This window comes from Lampris incognitus, chromosome 3 (assembly GCF_029633865.1).
Source record: "Lampris incognitus isolate fLamInc1 chromosome 3, fLamInc1.hap2, whole genome shotgun sequence".
NCBI classification, from domain to species: Eukaryota; Metazoa; Chordata; class Actinopteri; order Lampriformes; family Lampridae; genus Lampris; species Lampris incognitus.
Window position 1 is genome coordinate 30,842,041 of NC_079213.1, and position 16,040 is coordinate 30,858,080.

General features: G+C 47.4%; 1 protein-coding gene across 1 annotated transcript in view; it reads left to right on the top strand.

Moving 5' to 3' along the window:
- The window catches only part of LOC130110309 (uncharacterized), a 32,159-nt gene extending 19,215 nt beyond the window's left edge, over positions 1-12,944 (top strand). Inside the window, exons 6-10 of the mRNA XM_056277373.1 lie at positions 10,451-10,538; positions 10,763-10,831; positions 10,930-10,974; positions 11,233-11,283; positions 12,649-12,944. Of these exons, the coding sequence (XP_056133348.1) occupies positions 10,451-10,538; positions 10,763-10,831; positions 10,930-10,974; positions 11,233-11,283; positions 12,649-12,769 (374 nt within the window). The 3' untranslated portion in view covers positions 12,770-12,944. The remainder of the gene's footprint in view (positions 1-10,450; positions 10,539-10,762; positions 10,832-10,929; positions 10,975-11,232; positions 11,284-12,648) is intronic.
- Positions 12,945-16,040: the final 3,096 nt, after the last annotated feature.

Below are 16,040 nucleotides of genomic sequence, written 5' to 3' on the forward strand. Positions count from 1 at the left end.
CAAGCTATATCGCTTAGAGTTCCAGGTGGTGAATGCAGCTGGTACAGTGCCTCTGCTGGGTAGGAGAGCCAGTGAGGCCATGAAATTGATAAAAGTGCAATATGAAAACATCATGACAATAGACAGTATTGTCACAACAGAAACAACAACAGGACAGTGGATAATGGGACAAATTAAAGATGAGTATGCTGATGTGTTCATTGGCGATGGCTGCCTCGAGGGAAAATACAAAATAGAGGTGGACAGCACAGTGAAACCAGTACAGCTGCCAAAGAGGCGGGTCCCAGTCGCCATGATGAAACCACTGAAGGACGAGCTACAGGACCTAAAGCAAAGAGGGATCATAACACCTGTGGAATGCAGTACAGATTGGATCAGTGCAATGGTGGTGGTACAGAAACCAAGTGGGAAACCAAGAGTGTGTATCGATCCCAAGCCTTTGAACAAAGCTCTAAAGCGCAGTCACTTCCCACTGCCAACCATTGAGGACATTTTACCAGACTTGTCAAAAGCAAAAGTGTTCACAGTGTGTGATGTCAAGAGTGGATTCTGGCATGTGAAGCTGGAGGACGAGTCCAGCTATTTAACAACATTTGCCACTCCATTCGGACGTTACAGGTGGCTGAGGATGCCAATGGGGATAAGTCCGGCCCCAGAAATCTTTCAGAGAAAGTTCACACAAGCGCTGGATGGTGTACCGGGCTTGTACATTATAGCTGACGATGTACTGATCACAGGCCAAGGGGAAACACAGGAGGAAGCTGAGCGTGACCATGATGGAAAACTGAGACTGTTTCTTGAAAGATGCAGACAAAAGAACATCAAGCTGAACAAAGACAAATTCAAGCTGAGACAAAAGGAGACCACATACATTGGACACCGCCTGACGGCTGATGGACTCAGGGCGGATCCAGAGAAAGTGCTTGCCGTTGAGAAGATGCCGGCACCGACTGATGTGAAAGGAGTGCAAAGGCTGCTAGGTATGGTAAATTATCTAGCCAAGTTTTGTCCCCACCTCTCAGACCAGTGCGTAGTGTTGAGAGATTTGACACACAAAAACAGGGAGTGGAACTGGACAGCACCGCACGAGGAGGCTTTCCTCAAATTGAAAGAGACTATAGCAAAGGTCCCAGTACTGAAATATTACGACCCAGATGAGGAACTCACAGTGCAGTGTGACGCTTCAGACACAGGCTTAGGCGCAGCGCTCATGCAGATGGGTAAGCCAATAGCATTTGCAAGCAGAGCACTCACTCAAACAGAGTGTGGGTATGCACAAATAGAAAAGGAGTTCTTAGCAATGGTTTTTAGCATGGAAAGATTTCACCAGTACACATACGGCCGAAAAGTGACGGTGTAAAGTGATCACAAACCGTTGGAAACAATAGTGAGAAAACCTCTACTAAGTGCACCCAAAAGGCTGCAGGGAATGATGCTGCGCATACAAAAGTATGATCTAGATGTAGTATATGTGCCAGGTAGAGACATGCTGCTAGCAGACACTCTGAGCAGAGCTTATCTTCCTGAGAGTGCACCGGATGCAGAACTAGAGACTGTCAACATGGCACAACACTTACCTATCGCAACAGACAGGCTACATGATATACGATCTGCCACAAAAGAGGATGAAACACTGCAGCTTCTCATCAAAATGATGCAGCAAGGATGGCCTGACGATAAGTCAAAAACACCAAGGGAAATCAAGCCCTACTTCTCATTCCAAGAGGAGTTACGCCACCAAGATGGAATAGTGTTCAGGAGTGAGCGCGCTGTCATCCCTGATGCACTGAGGAAAGACATCACTTGCCGCCTACACGCATCACATCTGGGTGTGGAAGGATGCCTACGGAGGGCTAGGGAGTGTGTCTATTGGCAGGGCATGAACGACCAAATAAAATCATATATAGCAAAGTGTGACATCTGCAGATCAATGGACATTAAGCAACAAAAAGAAACACTAATGTCACATGATGTGCCAAGCAGGCCGTGGGCAAAGGTGGGCACGGATCTGTTCATGTTTGAAAACAAAGACTACCTCATAATTCTTGATTTTTTCTCAAATTTTTGGGAAATAGATTACCTGGCAGATACCAAGTCAACCACAGTGATACAGAAGCTGAAAGCTCATTTTGCCCGCCAAGGTATCCCAGATATTGTAATCTCGGATACCAGGATGACAGGAGAACTTGTTTTCATGAGCCCACTTAATAACCTCCCCATGGAGGGAAGGAGGAACAAACAACCTGTTCATGGGGGTCTCAGGGGGTGCTGGAATTGCCCTGAGAGCCTCTATTACCTTGCTTTCCACACTCCAGGTGAAGGCTCCCACGATGCAGGTTTCAGGGAGGATGAGTTCTGGATCTGAGGAGTCTGTTTCGGGTGCATGAATGCGTGACAAGGCGTCTGGCTTTGTGTTCTTGCTTCCTGGACGATATGACAGAGTGAAATTAAACCGGGAAAAGAAAACTCCCCACCTGGCTTGGCGGGCATTGAGCCTCTTGGCACCCTTGAGGTATTCAAGATTCCGGTGGTCTGTCCACACGAGGAATGGTTGGACCGCCCCCTCTAGCCAGTGCCTCCACTCTTCCAGCGCCACTTTTACAGCCAACAGCTCCCGGTCCCCCACAGAGTAGTTTCTCTCCGCCTGAGATAATCTCCGGGAAAGAAAAGCACAGGGGTGGATCTTATTATCCGTACCTAATCTCTGGGACAAGACGGCCCCCACTCCAGGGCTGGAGGCGTCCACTTCCATGATGAACTGTTGATCGACTGAGGGCAGGGTGAGGACCGGAGCTGTGGTGAAGAGCCTCTTCAGACGCTGGAACGCATCCTCGGAGGATTGAGACCACTGAAACGAAACCTTGGGAGAGGTTAAGGCACTTAAAGGGGCGGCCACCGAGCTAAAGTTTCTAATGAACTTACGATAGAAGTTTGCAAAGCCAAGAAAACGTTGTACCTCCTTTTGGGAGGTGGGGGTCAGCCACTCTGCCACAGCCTGGACTTTTTCTGGGTCCATTTCCAAGTGATCGTGGGAGATCACGTACCCCAGAAAAGTCACTTGTTTCCTGTGGAATTCACACTTTTCTGCATTGGCAAACAGTTAATTTTTTAACAGTCTTTTCAACACTTCCCGTACCATCCGGACATGAGACTCTTCGTCGGGGGAAAAAATAAGGATATCATCAAGAAATACAAAAACATTTTGATCCAGGAGGTCCCTCAGGACATCGTTCACTAGGGCTTGGAAAACTGCGGGGGCGTTAGACAATCCAAAGGGCATGACCAAGTACTCGTAGTGGCCAATGGGCGTATTGAAAGCTGTTTTCCATTCATTCCCCTCCTGGATGCGTATTAGGTGATACGCATTCCGCAAATCCAATTTTGTGAATACCTTGGCGCCCTTGAGGACGTCAAAGACAGAAGAAATTAGTGGGAGGGGGTAACGGTTCTTGGTTGTAATGTTGTTGAGTGGGGAATAGTCAACGCATGGTCTTAGACTCTTGTCTTTCTTCTCAACGAAAAGAACCCTGCTCAAGCTGGAGAGGATGATGGCCAAATTAGCCCTGCTGCGAGGGAGTCATTAATGTAGTCCTCCATAGCTTTTCTCTCGGCTGCGGACAGAGAGTACAACCGACCCTTGGGAATGGGTGCACCGGGGAGGAGTCGATAGCACAGTCATATTCACGATGGGGAGGAAGGGAAGCAGCTCTGCTCTGACTGAAAACTTCTTGTAAGTCATGGTAACAGGCTGGGACACCAGTCAGGTCAGGAGAGTCCTTTGACTCTGTCTTACTCAAGAGGTTAGAGGCTATGTCCTGGAAACAGTCTTGGTAGCAGTTTTTCCCCCACCCAATTACCTGACCGGTAGCCCAGTTGATGTGTGGGTTGTGCTGAATCAGCCAGGGGTACCCGAGGATCAGGGGATGCATCTCAGAGTTGTACAGGTGGAAACGGAGGTTTTCCACATGTCCGTCAGGGAGGCTCATCTGGATGGGTGAGGTCTGATGAGTAACAGTGGCAATAAGCCTGTCGTCAAGAGCCGTGGAAATGAGGGGTGTAGGCAGCAGCTCATCAGAGGCGCCTAGGCTCTGGGCTATACTGAAATCCATCAGGTTAGTATCTGCACCTGAATCAACTAATGCTGAACAGTTCAGAGTAGAAGAGGCAGCGGTTAATTTCACCTTTGTTAATTGTCTCTGAGTCTTATTTTTAAGAGTGGTAACACTCACCAGGGGTCTAGAGGGTGGAGCAGGTAGGGAACCACGTAGAGGGCAGGAGGTGATGAAATGACCCCGCTGGGCACAGTATATGCACCGACCCTCCTTCATCTGACGGTGACGTTCTGCTGGGGTGAGACGGGTACGCCCAACCTCCATTGGCTCCGGAACAGCATTGGGAGGTGAGCTGCTCATGGAGACCGAAGCTTGGGGAGGGGTGCCGAGCTGGTCAGGTTCCTTGATGGGGCGACCTCTCTGTCTATCCCTCAGTCTTATGTCGATGCGGGAGGCTAAAGCGACGAGGGCATCCAGCTCCACAGACAGGTCCAGAGGAGTGAGATGATCCTTCAGGATCTCAGAGAGTCCATTAAAGAAGGCATCCACCAAGGCAGGTTGATTCCTACCACTGTCGGCGGCTAGCGTGCGGAACTCTATGGCATAGACCATCACAGATCGTCTTCCTTGTCTCAGGGAGTGTAGAGCTCTAGCAGCTTCTCTAGCGGGAAGAGTAGAGTGAAAAATTTGTTTAAATGTGTCGGTGAAGAGAGAAAGAGAGTTACATACTGCAGACCGCCGGTGTCGAGGCATGTGGTCTCCCGCCCGCCGGACTCTTCTCCAGACCTCCGCCGCCTACAAGAAAATGGCTGACCGCCGTCGCCGCCCAGCCCCAGCATACCGCCCTGGACAAAGAGCGTGGCTCTCCACCAAAGATCTGCCCATCCACCACCCATCCCGCAAGTTAGCACCAAGGTACGTTGGCCCATATCCAATCTCAAAAATCATTAATGACTCTGCTGTCAAATTGAAGCTTCCCAGGACCACCCGCATACACTCCACCTTCCACGTCAGCCAGATCAAACCAGTCAAGGAGAGCCCACTCGTCCCCGCTGCCAAGCCCCCACTGCCCCCCCCGTCTCATTGATGGTGAGACTGTCTACACTGTCAGGAAATTGCTGGATGTTCAGCGGCAGGGCCGAGGCCTGCAGTACCTGGTGGACTGGGAGGGCTACGGGCCGGAGGAACGCTCATGGGTCCCCTCCCGGGACATCATGGACCCTCGCCTCATAGCCGAGTGCCACCGCCGCAATCCTCAGGGTCCTGGGCCGCCAGGAGTCGGCCGTTAGGGGGGGGGGTACTGTCAGGGTCTGTCATGTGTCACTTTTCCATTTTATTTTGATAGTCTTGTCTCTGTGTTCAAGTCCTGTTCCCCATGTGATTACCTGTCCCCGCCCTTATGTGTTTCACCTGTGCCTCGTTATCCCTTCCCTCCTGTGTGTATTTAACCAGTGCTCCCCTTTGTGTCAGCGCCAGATTGTTTTGTCTCCTAGAGCAGCATTCCAGCATTTCTTGTAAGAGTTTCCCCGTGTCTGACTGTTTCGTTCCTGGTTTCCGAGTCTCCGTCTCCTGTTTTGTTACCGTCGCCTGTTTGTTAGTCCGCCTGTTTCTTGAAGTCTTCTGCCTGCCGATTTTGTACCTCTGCCTGTCTGATTGCCTTTCTGGATTTTAACCCTGGGACCGAATTAAAGACCCTGCTGGTTACTGTCTGCCTGCCTGCATTTGTGTCCGCCAGTCTGTGTCCACGACAGATACATACTGCAGACAGCCGGCTCCATTCCGCGGTGGCCCACGCCCTGGCTCTCCCCGATAGGTAGGAGATAATGAAGGCTATTTTAGCTCGATCCGAGGGGAAGGTGGCGGGCTGGAACTCAAAATGGAGCTCTCACTGAGAGAGGAAGGGGTGGCAGTCATCAGATTCCCCAGAGAATCTTTCCGGACTGGAGAGCCGGACGGGTCTGACTTCTGAGGGACGAGCAGGAGCCAGAGGCGGTTCTGGTGCCAGAGCTGACGATGAGGCCGGCGCAGGGGTTTCAGCTGACAGAGGGGTGAGTGACTGAGCCCATGGCTTGAAGCTGCCCGATGACGGAGTTGAGCGGTAACTGTGCCGCTCACTGCGCTGGGAAGTTTCTGCCACAGCCCGATGCACCTACTCAATCTTCTCCTCCTGTTGTCAGAGCCGACGCTCCTGCACTTCGAGGGTAGTGAGCACGGAGTCCTGCTCTGCTGTGTCCATCATGGCCAGATTGTTTTGTCGTGGACACAGAGACTGGCGGACACAAATGCAGGCAGACAGTAACCAGTTCTCAGGGTCTTTAATTCGGTCCCAGGGTCAAAATCCAGAAAGGCAATCAGGCAGGCAGAGGTACAAAATCGGCAGGCAGAAGACTTCAAGAACCATGTGGACTAACAAACAGGCGATGGTACCAAAACAGGAGACGGAGGCTCGGAAACCAGGAACGAAACAGTCAGACACGGGGAAAATCTCTTACAAGAAACGCTGGAAAGCTGCTGCTCAGACAATCTGGCACTGACACACAGGGGAGCACTGGTTAGATACACACAGGAGGGAAGGGATAACGAGGCACAGGTGAAACACATAAGGGCGGGGACAGGTAATCACATGGGGAACAGGACGTGAACACAGAGACAAGACCTTCAAAATAAAACGGAAAACTGACACATGACAGACCCTGGCTGACATCCTCAAAATGTTTTTAGAATGTTCTTTATGACGTCAGACATGGATACTCACTGATTCCAAGTCTAACCGTGACCTATTTCATTGGTTTTATAAATATAAATTATTATTATCCTTCCTGTGATTTATTTAGATTTGCCCTCTATAATATTTCAGCAATCTAAATATTTTGCATTAATTTAATATGTGGAATCAGTGAATATTTTGCTTAATCCAAGAAATTATTTTGCAAATAAAATTGTCTTGTAAATAGCTATGGATCAATGCACCTGCCAAATGAGAAAAGGCACATGAACGCTAGAAGTTTGGCTTGATTGCATGCATTATATAGTATAGCCTGATAACATGAATTTGAAGAACGTGTATTTTTTATATTGTGTAATTGCATAAGTCATGAGGGCTCTCTCCGTTTCTCATTAACAAACTAATTCCTGATGAAACCTGATGATGTTTTCTGTCTCCGTACATTCCCCACAATTCCACTCATCTCCACCTTCACCCCCCTGTTGTCTGCCAGTTAAACCAGCTGGTGACCTTCTGTCCCTCCTCTGGTATGTTGTCAATGAGCTGTTTGATGAGTGTCCTCATCTTTGCATTCATTACAAGTATTCAGCAGACAGTCCTCAGGTCCACCGGTGCAGATGAGACCATCATTGTTCAGTATTTGCATCGTCAAACTCTTGTCAAGGAATGTGGAGGATAATATGGATGAGAGGGAGGTCAGCCTCAGTGAGAAAAATTGAAGTTGTGCATGTGGTCACAAAGACAATATTTACTACATACTAAAGTCTATATTGTGGTGTACTCAGTTTATTCAACTATAATAGTTGGATATAACAATAAAATGTTTCACATACCAACACCACTACATGGGCTCTTTTAAGGGCTTATCAGCCCCAGTTTTCTCCTTCAGAGATGTTCTCGAATGTTCCTTGTGTAGTTAAAGCATTGCTTCAGCAATCTGCAACTCAATCTCCTCATGTGCGTTTTGTATTTAACAATTTGAAGCTCTACAAAAGCTGCGACCTAAACAGCACATGGAAAGCCACAACCATAGATAGCATAACGTCCATGGTAAAGAGTCCACTGTAAATCCTCCATAGTCCATTGTCACAGCCATAATAGAACTTTTATAGCGCTTATGTGCAAAACAATTGAATCTTTATGTGCAAAACAGAACGTAATCAAGGTTGTGTATATAATCCATTAAAACCGCATGTTCATTTTTTAATAAAAGTGTATTGGAGGTGATGGAACAGTTGGTTCCATGGCTGAATAATATCTGCTCATCCCACCGACTCAACATGAAGATGGCGTTAGTGACATTAGAATGAGTATCTTGAGTCTCAAAGAGCCAAGGCATGTATCCAGATGTGCACACACCTCCAAAATCTCGGCAGGGTGTCAGTCCGCTGGGCTGCTGATCAGGTGGGTACAGGGGCGTTTCCAGGATTTGAGGACATTCAGGGCTTAGCCCGGACTTCTGTAGGGGGGTCCAGAAGGGTCCTCCTCCGGAACATTTTTTTTTATTAACAAGCTCTATTTTGATGCTTTTTTATGCACGCTGGCACCTTATTTACATTCAAAGTACAGGGCTTAATCATTGAAGAATTTAAATGTGTACCTCCAGAACTGTTATTTACTCTCCAGATGGATTATTAATTGTGATGTTAAAAATATTAGTAGTTGTTAGTTGTTAGTATTAGTATTGAGTAGGAGCAGAATACGTCACAACTGCTATCATTAAACATTTATTGACGTGCTACAGTACCAGACTAGAGAAATAAAGTTAAATGTATTTATGTTAACATTAGTTTATTGGAATAGTAAATTTTCTTTCACATACACACACACGCACACACGCACACACACACAAACACACACACACACACAATCTTCAGGTACAGTTCATGCAGTGTAGTGCTGTATTGTTCAACATGATCGTTACCTTTTGTTTGTGCCTGTAGTAAAATGAATGAGTCGTTACTGTTTTAGTTCGTTTTATGGAAATGTGATGTATTTACGAGAAACTCCCTACTAAAGGACTGTTGCCTATACCCTACGGTATATTAAGGGACTACTTTCTGCTGTAGTTACACGTTGCATGCGCTATTCGGCGCCAGTTTGTTCTGTGATGTTAAGTTATGTTGCATGGCAACGAGTGAAGAACCAGAAAACTTAGTTCCCCACAGGCGGGGGCAGCCGGGAACCGTCACACGAACCTGGGTCTCTCACACCACAGACGACTGCGCTAACCAGTCAACTAAAGGGTCCGACTCGTTATCCAAGGACTGGCGAGGCTAGTCATCTGTGGTCGTTACATTATCATAAATCAACAGGCAATTTCAACCATTATTGAGAAGTTACTACAAAGGCTAAATTCTTACCCTTCCTTCTCTTTTGGAAAAATCCGAAAAGATTGAGTTGTTTTTTTCCTGCTTTCTTCGCGTTTGCAACGGCCTCACCCAGTGCTGGTGTCGGAAGATGGCGGTGCAAATTCACATTTGCGGCGGCCTCACCCAGGACTGTCCATGCAGTGTCTTTGTCCACGTCTGCGTCTAAGTTTGTCTTCGTTTGATGGCTGGGAGAGCTGGCGCTGGATCGGCTGGGAGAGCTGGGGCAGACTAGGCTAACTGCTAGCCCATGCAGACCGGCAGTACAGATAACACCAAGGGCGGTCTGGCGACGGCCTCAGCTGGTGTTGACTGTGTTGTTTTGATGTCGTCTTGAGGAGTTCGGGGAGGTGGGTCGAAGGTTTCTGGCTGGGAGAGCTGGCGCTGGATCGGCTGGGAGAGCGTGGTCCGCTTCGTCTGGTGGGCCTGGGGACCACGGCCCTTGCCTGGACCTGTGCACGAGGAGGAAACGCCGAGAGCGGTCTCAAATGGCGCGGAAGCGGGGCGGGCTAAGCTAACTGCTAGTCCACGCAGACCAGCGGTTCCGACATTCATCGTGGCTGGCGTTCGTTCCCCTGGACAGTGATGTTTTGTTTAGTTTTGATGTATGTGTTAGTTTGGATGTGTGTGTTCTAGTAGCTTTTGCATGTGTTTGTGTCTTTGTGTTGAGCTGCTGTGGGCTGGAGGAAACGGCGTTTCGTTTCATTTCATGTACGCAGGTGCATGAAGTGAAATGAGAAATAAATTGGTCCTGAGTCCTGATTCCATTTTTCCTCTACTCGTCTCTTCCCGCTTTAACTTGTGTCACTTGACTCGGCGCTGACCATCAGACCCTCCCACATATGCAGTTCCCATACCTCAGCGCCAGCCCTGACAGACTTGGGTATACATGTTGCTGAGGTAGCTCAATGACGCTATTTAACTCCTTAATCCGGTAAATATTTGAACAAAATTGGGGAAGCCTCATTAGTTACCCTTATTGGACAGGTGTGTCCTTCCTTTTCCATGTTGAGTTGGATCCAAAAAAAAGAACATCTAGCAGCTTAGTACGTTCATCGTGGTATAACTGATCCAGGATCTGTCTACGTGTCTCCCACACTGCTTGGTTCATCACAACCCCAAAGTTAAAATCTGGATCTGGATCTGCTACAGACGGTGAGCTGATGGGGGAATACCACCCCGGTGTGGCCTTGGTAGTGTTGGCAAGGTACAGCGTGGAGTTTATAAATGGTCCCTTAACGTCGTGCGTCAGTTCATCCAAGATAGAGGACCAGTCTTACTTACTCGTCTTGTCCCCGACGCAGGAATCAGAATGAAGTCCTCCTGCTGTCTCAGTCTGATTCTCCTCGGCTGTGCCTTTGGACTTCCTGTCCCCGAGGTGAACAACCACACGTGAGTGTGTTAACATTCAATATTCACCAGCTTTGGTTAAACAATCATACACAATCTGCTGCCTGAGGACTACTAGTCTCTGATGTCCGGAAGTGATGGAAAGAGTTGTGTGTAAAAATGTCATCACTACTTGATTTAAACATGGTTGTTTACACGGTATCATAAGGGAAATTGAAGAGTCATTGTTATAAGGCATGTTGTTTTTTCTCACATCCTGTCTGTAGACAACAACAAGAAGACCAATCCATGTTCAACGTTGTCCTGATGGAAACCAGAGTGGGCAACTCCTCAGGGTGAGTGTAAGGGGGAAACAATGAAGTTCTACTGATGCTAAATCTGAGACTAGCATAATGAGAGGTGCACGTCTTGTTCTTCTTAATCCACCTTGTAGAAATGAGGATCTGCACCAGAGGAATGACACGCTGGACTCCTTAGAGTGAGTGTTAACCAGGGAAATTACTTTCAGATGAGTTTGACGAATAACATTTAGTCTGTGTGTGTGATCACCCCTTTAGTCTTGGCCGCGGATGATGCTATGGAGTTCTTCACGTGGGGGAAAGCTGGAAAAAAGGGACTCTTCGGCATCCCAGTTGTTGGACGCAGAAATATATTTTTTTGTATTTTACATAGTTGACTTGTGTCCGTTAGGCATTTCATCGTGCTTTTTAAACATTTTTTTTTTTACTGTCACCAGGTTTTACGAATCAATTACGACTATGATCCGCTTCATGGAACCCCTTATGAAGTAAGTCGATTCATACTGACACGTGTCTTGATTCATTACTTTAGTAGATGAAATAATGAAGGTCATCACAGAACGCCCTCCTACTGCGATCTGTCCATGTTAACACCATTAATCAAAACTCACCTTTTCAGAATGTCTTTTGGTGTGTGATTAATGTTGTGTTACATGTTTTCCATGTGTTGCTTTCATGTTCATTTTAACTCATGTGAAACGTGTTGGAGTACTCTGACAAGGGTTCTATACATAAAATGTATTATTATTATTATTATTATTTAGACTGGTTAGCAGCAGGGGCGTCCTGGTAGTGTAGGGGTCTATTCCTTTGCCTCCCAACACGGGGATCCCGGATCGAATCCCCGTGTTACCTCCTGCATGGTCGGGTGGCCCTACAAACAAGATTGGCCGTGTCTGCGGTTGGGAAGCCGGATGTGGGTATGTGTCATGGTCGCAGAACTACTGCCTCCTTTGCCAGCTGGGGATGAGAAAGCAGGCGATGCAAGCAGAGATCCCTATAGAAAACGAAACAGACAGTCTCTCTCTATGAGTGTCGTCTGTCCCGAATCAACGTCGACAGAAACATCACTGATTAACTGATACGTTTCATCTCTCATCTAAGAGACCTCTTGAGAGGACTTCACTTAGTTGAGTGATGAAACCTATCTGTCAATAAACGCTGTATTGGGGGCGTCCGGGTAACGTAGCTACCCTAAATATCTGTGTTGCCTATGAACACAAACATCGAAACTCCTCACTGTCAGGTGAAAAGAAGCGGCTGGTGACTCCACGTGTATGGGAGGAGGCATGTGGTAGTCTGCAACCCTCCCCGGATCGGCAGAGGGGGCGGAGCAGCGACCGGGACTGCTCAGAAGAGTTGGGTAAATGGCCGGGTACAGTTGGGGAGAAAAAAGGGGGAAACCCCGGGCAACCCACCCCCACACACACAAAAAAATGTACCCAGAAGAACTGATTATTCAACCTTCTTTGATTTTCTTATATGGATTATGGAGCAGGGATCAAGACACACATCACTGTAGCATGCAAACGTTATTCTGCTTCAAGTGAAAGCATCTGTACGACCTACTATACACAACATTAATCTGTCACACACCAGTGGAAGGGGGGTTGTGGTTCTGATTTGGGAGCATAGTTTCACATGGTCTTTTATTAACTACAGCGTGATCTGTGTCAAACACCATCACCTTCCTTAACCACGGATCTCACTAACACCATCAGTTGGTAGATGTAGTACCGTCTGTGCTTATGAAGACCACGTGGATGTGTCAAATGACTGCAGTCAGTGTCGTCTGTCGGTTTGAGTGCGTTTGCATGATTCGGAATTCATATGCGTTCACTTTCCATTTCTAGAGTCCCCTGTCCACCATATTGCCCTACCTGTGCCATAGCGACCCTCGTCCATGACTTGCAGGCAGGAGGCGATGAACGAGCAGGCTCGGCAGCCTACGATGCTTACGGACCTGGCAAGTGATGAGAAAAATACAGAATGTCTGAGTCAGATGAGACGAAGAGAAGAAATGTGGGACATTGAGTTCATTGTGTGATGAGTTAGGTATACACTTCATTATCCATCCAACACACAGCAACAATTGCTGAATGATGTAATAACCACCGTACATGATTTTATACAATAAAACTTTTGATAATGGGTGTTTGATGTTTCAGTTTATTGCATGTTTTCTCTCTTCGTACATTCCCCACAATTCCACTCATCTCCACCTTCACCAACACCCCTCTGTTTGTCTGCCATTTAAGCCAGCTGGTGACCTTCTGTCCCTCCTCTGGTATGGTGTCAGTGAGCTGTTTGATGAGTGTCCCCGTCTTTGCATTCATTACAAGTATTCAGCAGACAGTCCTCAGTTCCACCGTGGCAGATGAGACCATCATTGTTCAGTATTTGTATCGTCAAACATTTATCAAGGAATGTGGAGGATAATACGGATGAGAGGGAGGTCAGCCTCAGTGAGAAAAAATGGAAGTTGTGCATGTGGTCACAAATACAATATTTACTACATACTAAAGTCTATATTGTGGTGTACTCAGTTTATTCAACTATAATAGTTGGATAATAACAATAACATTTTTCACATACCAACACCACTACATGGGCTCTTTTAAGGGCTTATCAGCCCCAGTTTTCTCCCTCAGAGCTGTTCTCGAATGTTCCCTGCGTAGTTAAAGCATTGTTTCAGCAATCTGCAACTCAATCTCCTCATGCGCGTTTTGTATTTAACAATTTGAAGATCTACCAGAGCTGTGGCCTACACAGTACATGGAAAGCCACAACCATAGATAGCATAACGTCCATGGTAAAGAGTCCACTGTAAATCCTCCATAGTTCATTGTCACATCCATAATATAACTTTTATAGCGCTTATGTGCAAAACAATTGGATCTTTATGTGCAAAACAGAACGTAATCAAGGTTGTGTATATAATCCATTAAAACCGCATGTTCATTTTTTAATAAAAGTGTATTGGAGGTGATGGAACAGTTGGTTCCATGGCTGAATAATATCTGCTCATCCCACCGACTCAACCTGAAGATGGCGTTAGTGACATTAGAATGAGTATCTTGAGTCTCAAAGAGCTAAGGCATGTATCCAGATGTGCACACACCTCCGAAATCTCGGCAGGGTGTCAGTCCGCTGGGCTGCTGATCAGGTGGGTACAGGGGCGTTTCCAGGATTTGAGGACATTCAGGGCTTAGCCCGGACTTCTGTAGGGGGTCCAGAAGGGTCCTCCTCCGGAACATTTTTTTTTATTAACAAGCTCTATTTTGATGCTTTTTTATGCACGCTGGCACCTTATTTACATTCAAAGTACAGGGCTTAATCATTGAAGAATTTAAATGTGTACCTCCAGAACTGTTATTTACTCTCCAGATGGATTATTAATTGTGATGTTAAAAATATTAGTAGTTGTTAGTTGTTAGTATTAGTATTGAGTAGGAGCAGAATACGTCACAACTGCTATCATTAAACATTTATTGACGTGCTACAGTACCAGACTAGAGAAATAAAGTTAAATGTATTTATGTTAACATTAGTTTATTGGAATAGTAAATTTTCTTTCACATACACACACACGCACACACGCACACGCACACACACACACACACACACAAACACACACACACACAATTTTCAGGTACAGTTCATGCAGTGTAGTGCTGTATTGTTCAATATGATCGTTACCTTTTGTTTGTGCCTGTAGTAAAATGAATGAGTCGTTACTGTTTTAGTTCGTTTTATGGAAATGTGATGTATTTACGAGAAACCCCCTGCTAAAGGACTGTTGCCTATACCCTATGGTATACTAAGGGACTACTTTCTGCTGTAGTTACACGTTGCATACGCTATTCGGCGCCAGTTTGTTCTGTGATGTTAAGTTACGTTGCATGGCAACGAGTGAAGAACCAGAAAACTTAGTTCCCCACAGGCGGGGGCAGCCGGGAACCGTCACACCCGGGACACGAACCTGGGTCTTTCACACCACAGACGACTGCGCTAACCAGTCAACTAAAGGGTCCGACTCGTTAGCCAAGGACTAGCGAGTCTAGTCATCTGTGGTCGTTACATTATCATAAATCAACAGGCAATTTCAACCATTATTGAGAAGTTACTACAAATGCTAAATTCTTACCCTTCCTTCTCTTTTGGAAAAAATCCGAAAAGATTGAGTTGTTTTTTTCCTGCTTTCTTCGCGTTTGCAGCGGCCTCACCCAGTGCTGGTGTCGGAAGATGGCGGTGCAAATTCACATTTGCGGCGGCCTCACCCAGGACTGTCCATGCAGTGTCTTTGTCCACGTCTGCGTCTAAGTTTGTCTTCGTTTGATGGCTGGGAGAGCTGGGGCAGACTAGGCTAACTGCTAGCCCATGCAGACCGGCAGTACAGATAACACCAAGGGCGGTCTGGCGACGGCCTCAGCTGGTGTTGACTGTGTTGTTTTGATGTCGTCTTGAGGAGTTCGGGGAGGTGGGTCGAAGGTTTCTGGCTGGGAGAGCTGGCGCTGGATCGGCTGGGAGAGCGTGGTCCGCTTCGTCTGGTGCGCCTGGGGACCACGGCCCTTGCCTGGACCTGTGCACGAGGAGGAAACGCCGAGAGCGGTCTCAAATGGCGCGGAAGCGGGGCGGGCTAAGCTAACTGCTAGTCCATGCAGACCAGCGGTTCCGACATTCATCGTGGCTGGCGTTCGTTCCCCTGGACAGTGATGTTTTGTTTAGTTTTGATATATGTGTTAGTTTGGATGTGTGTGTTCTAGTAGCTTTTGGATGTGTTTGTGTCTTTGTGTTGTGCTGCTGTGGGCTGGAGGAAACGGCGTTTCGTTTCATTTCACACACACACACACACACACACAGGCGGGGGCAGCCGGGAACCGTCACACCCGGGACACGACGCTGGATCTCTCACACCACAGACGACTGCGCTAACCAGTCAACTAAAGGGTCCGACTCGTTAGCCAAAGACTAGCGGGTCTACTTACCCGTGGTCGTTACACTACCCCACTCCTTCGAGAAGCCCGTCCTCGTGCTTCAGCCTATCAGCTCCCTCACGTCTATGGGCACGCGCTTCCGATGGTCTCACCATACCAATCCACTTTTGACACCAGTGTTGCGAATTCAGGGGCAGCCGAGAACTTCCGCACCCGGGACACGAACACGCGTCTTTCGCACCACAGGTGACTGCACTAACCAGTCGACTAAAGGGCCCGACCCGTTAGCCAAGGGCTAGCAAGTCTAG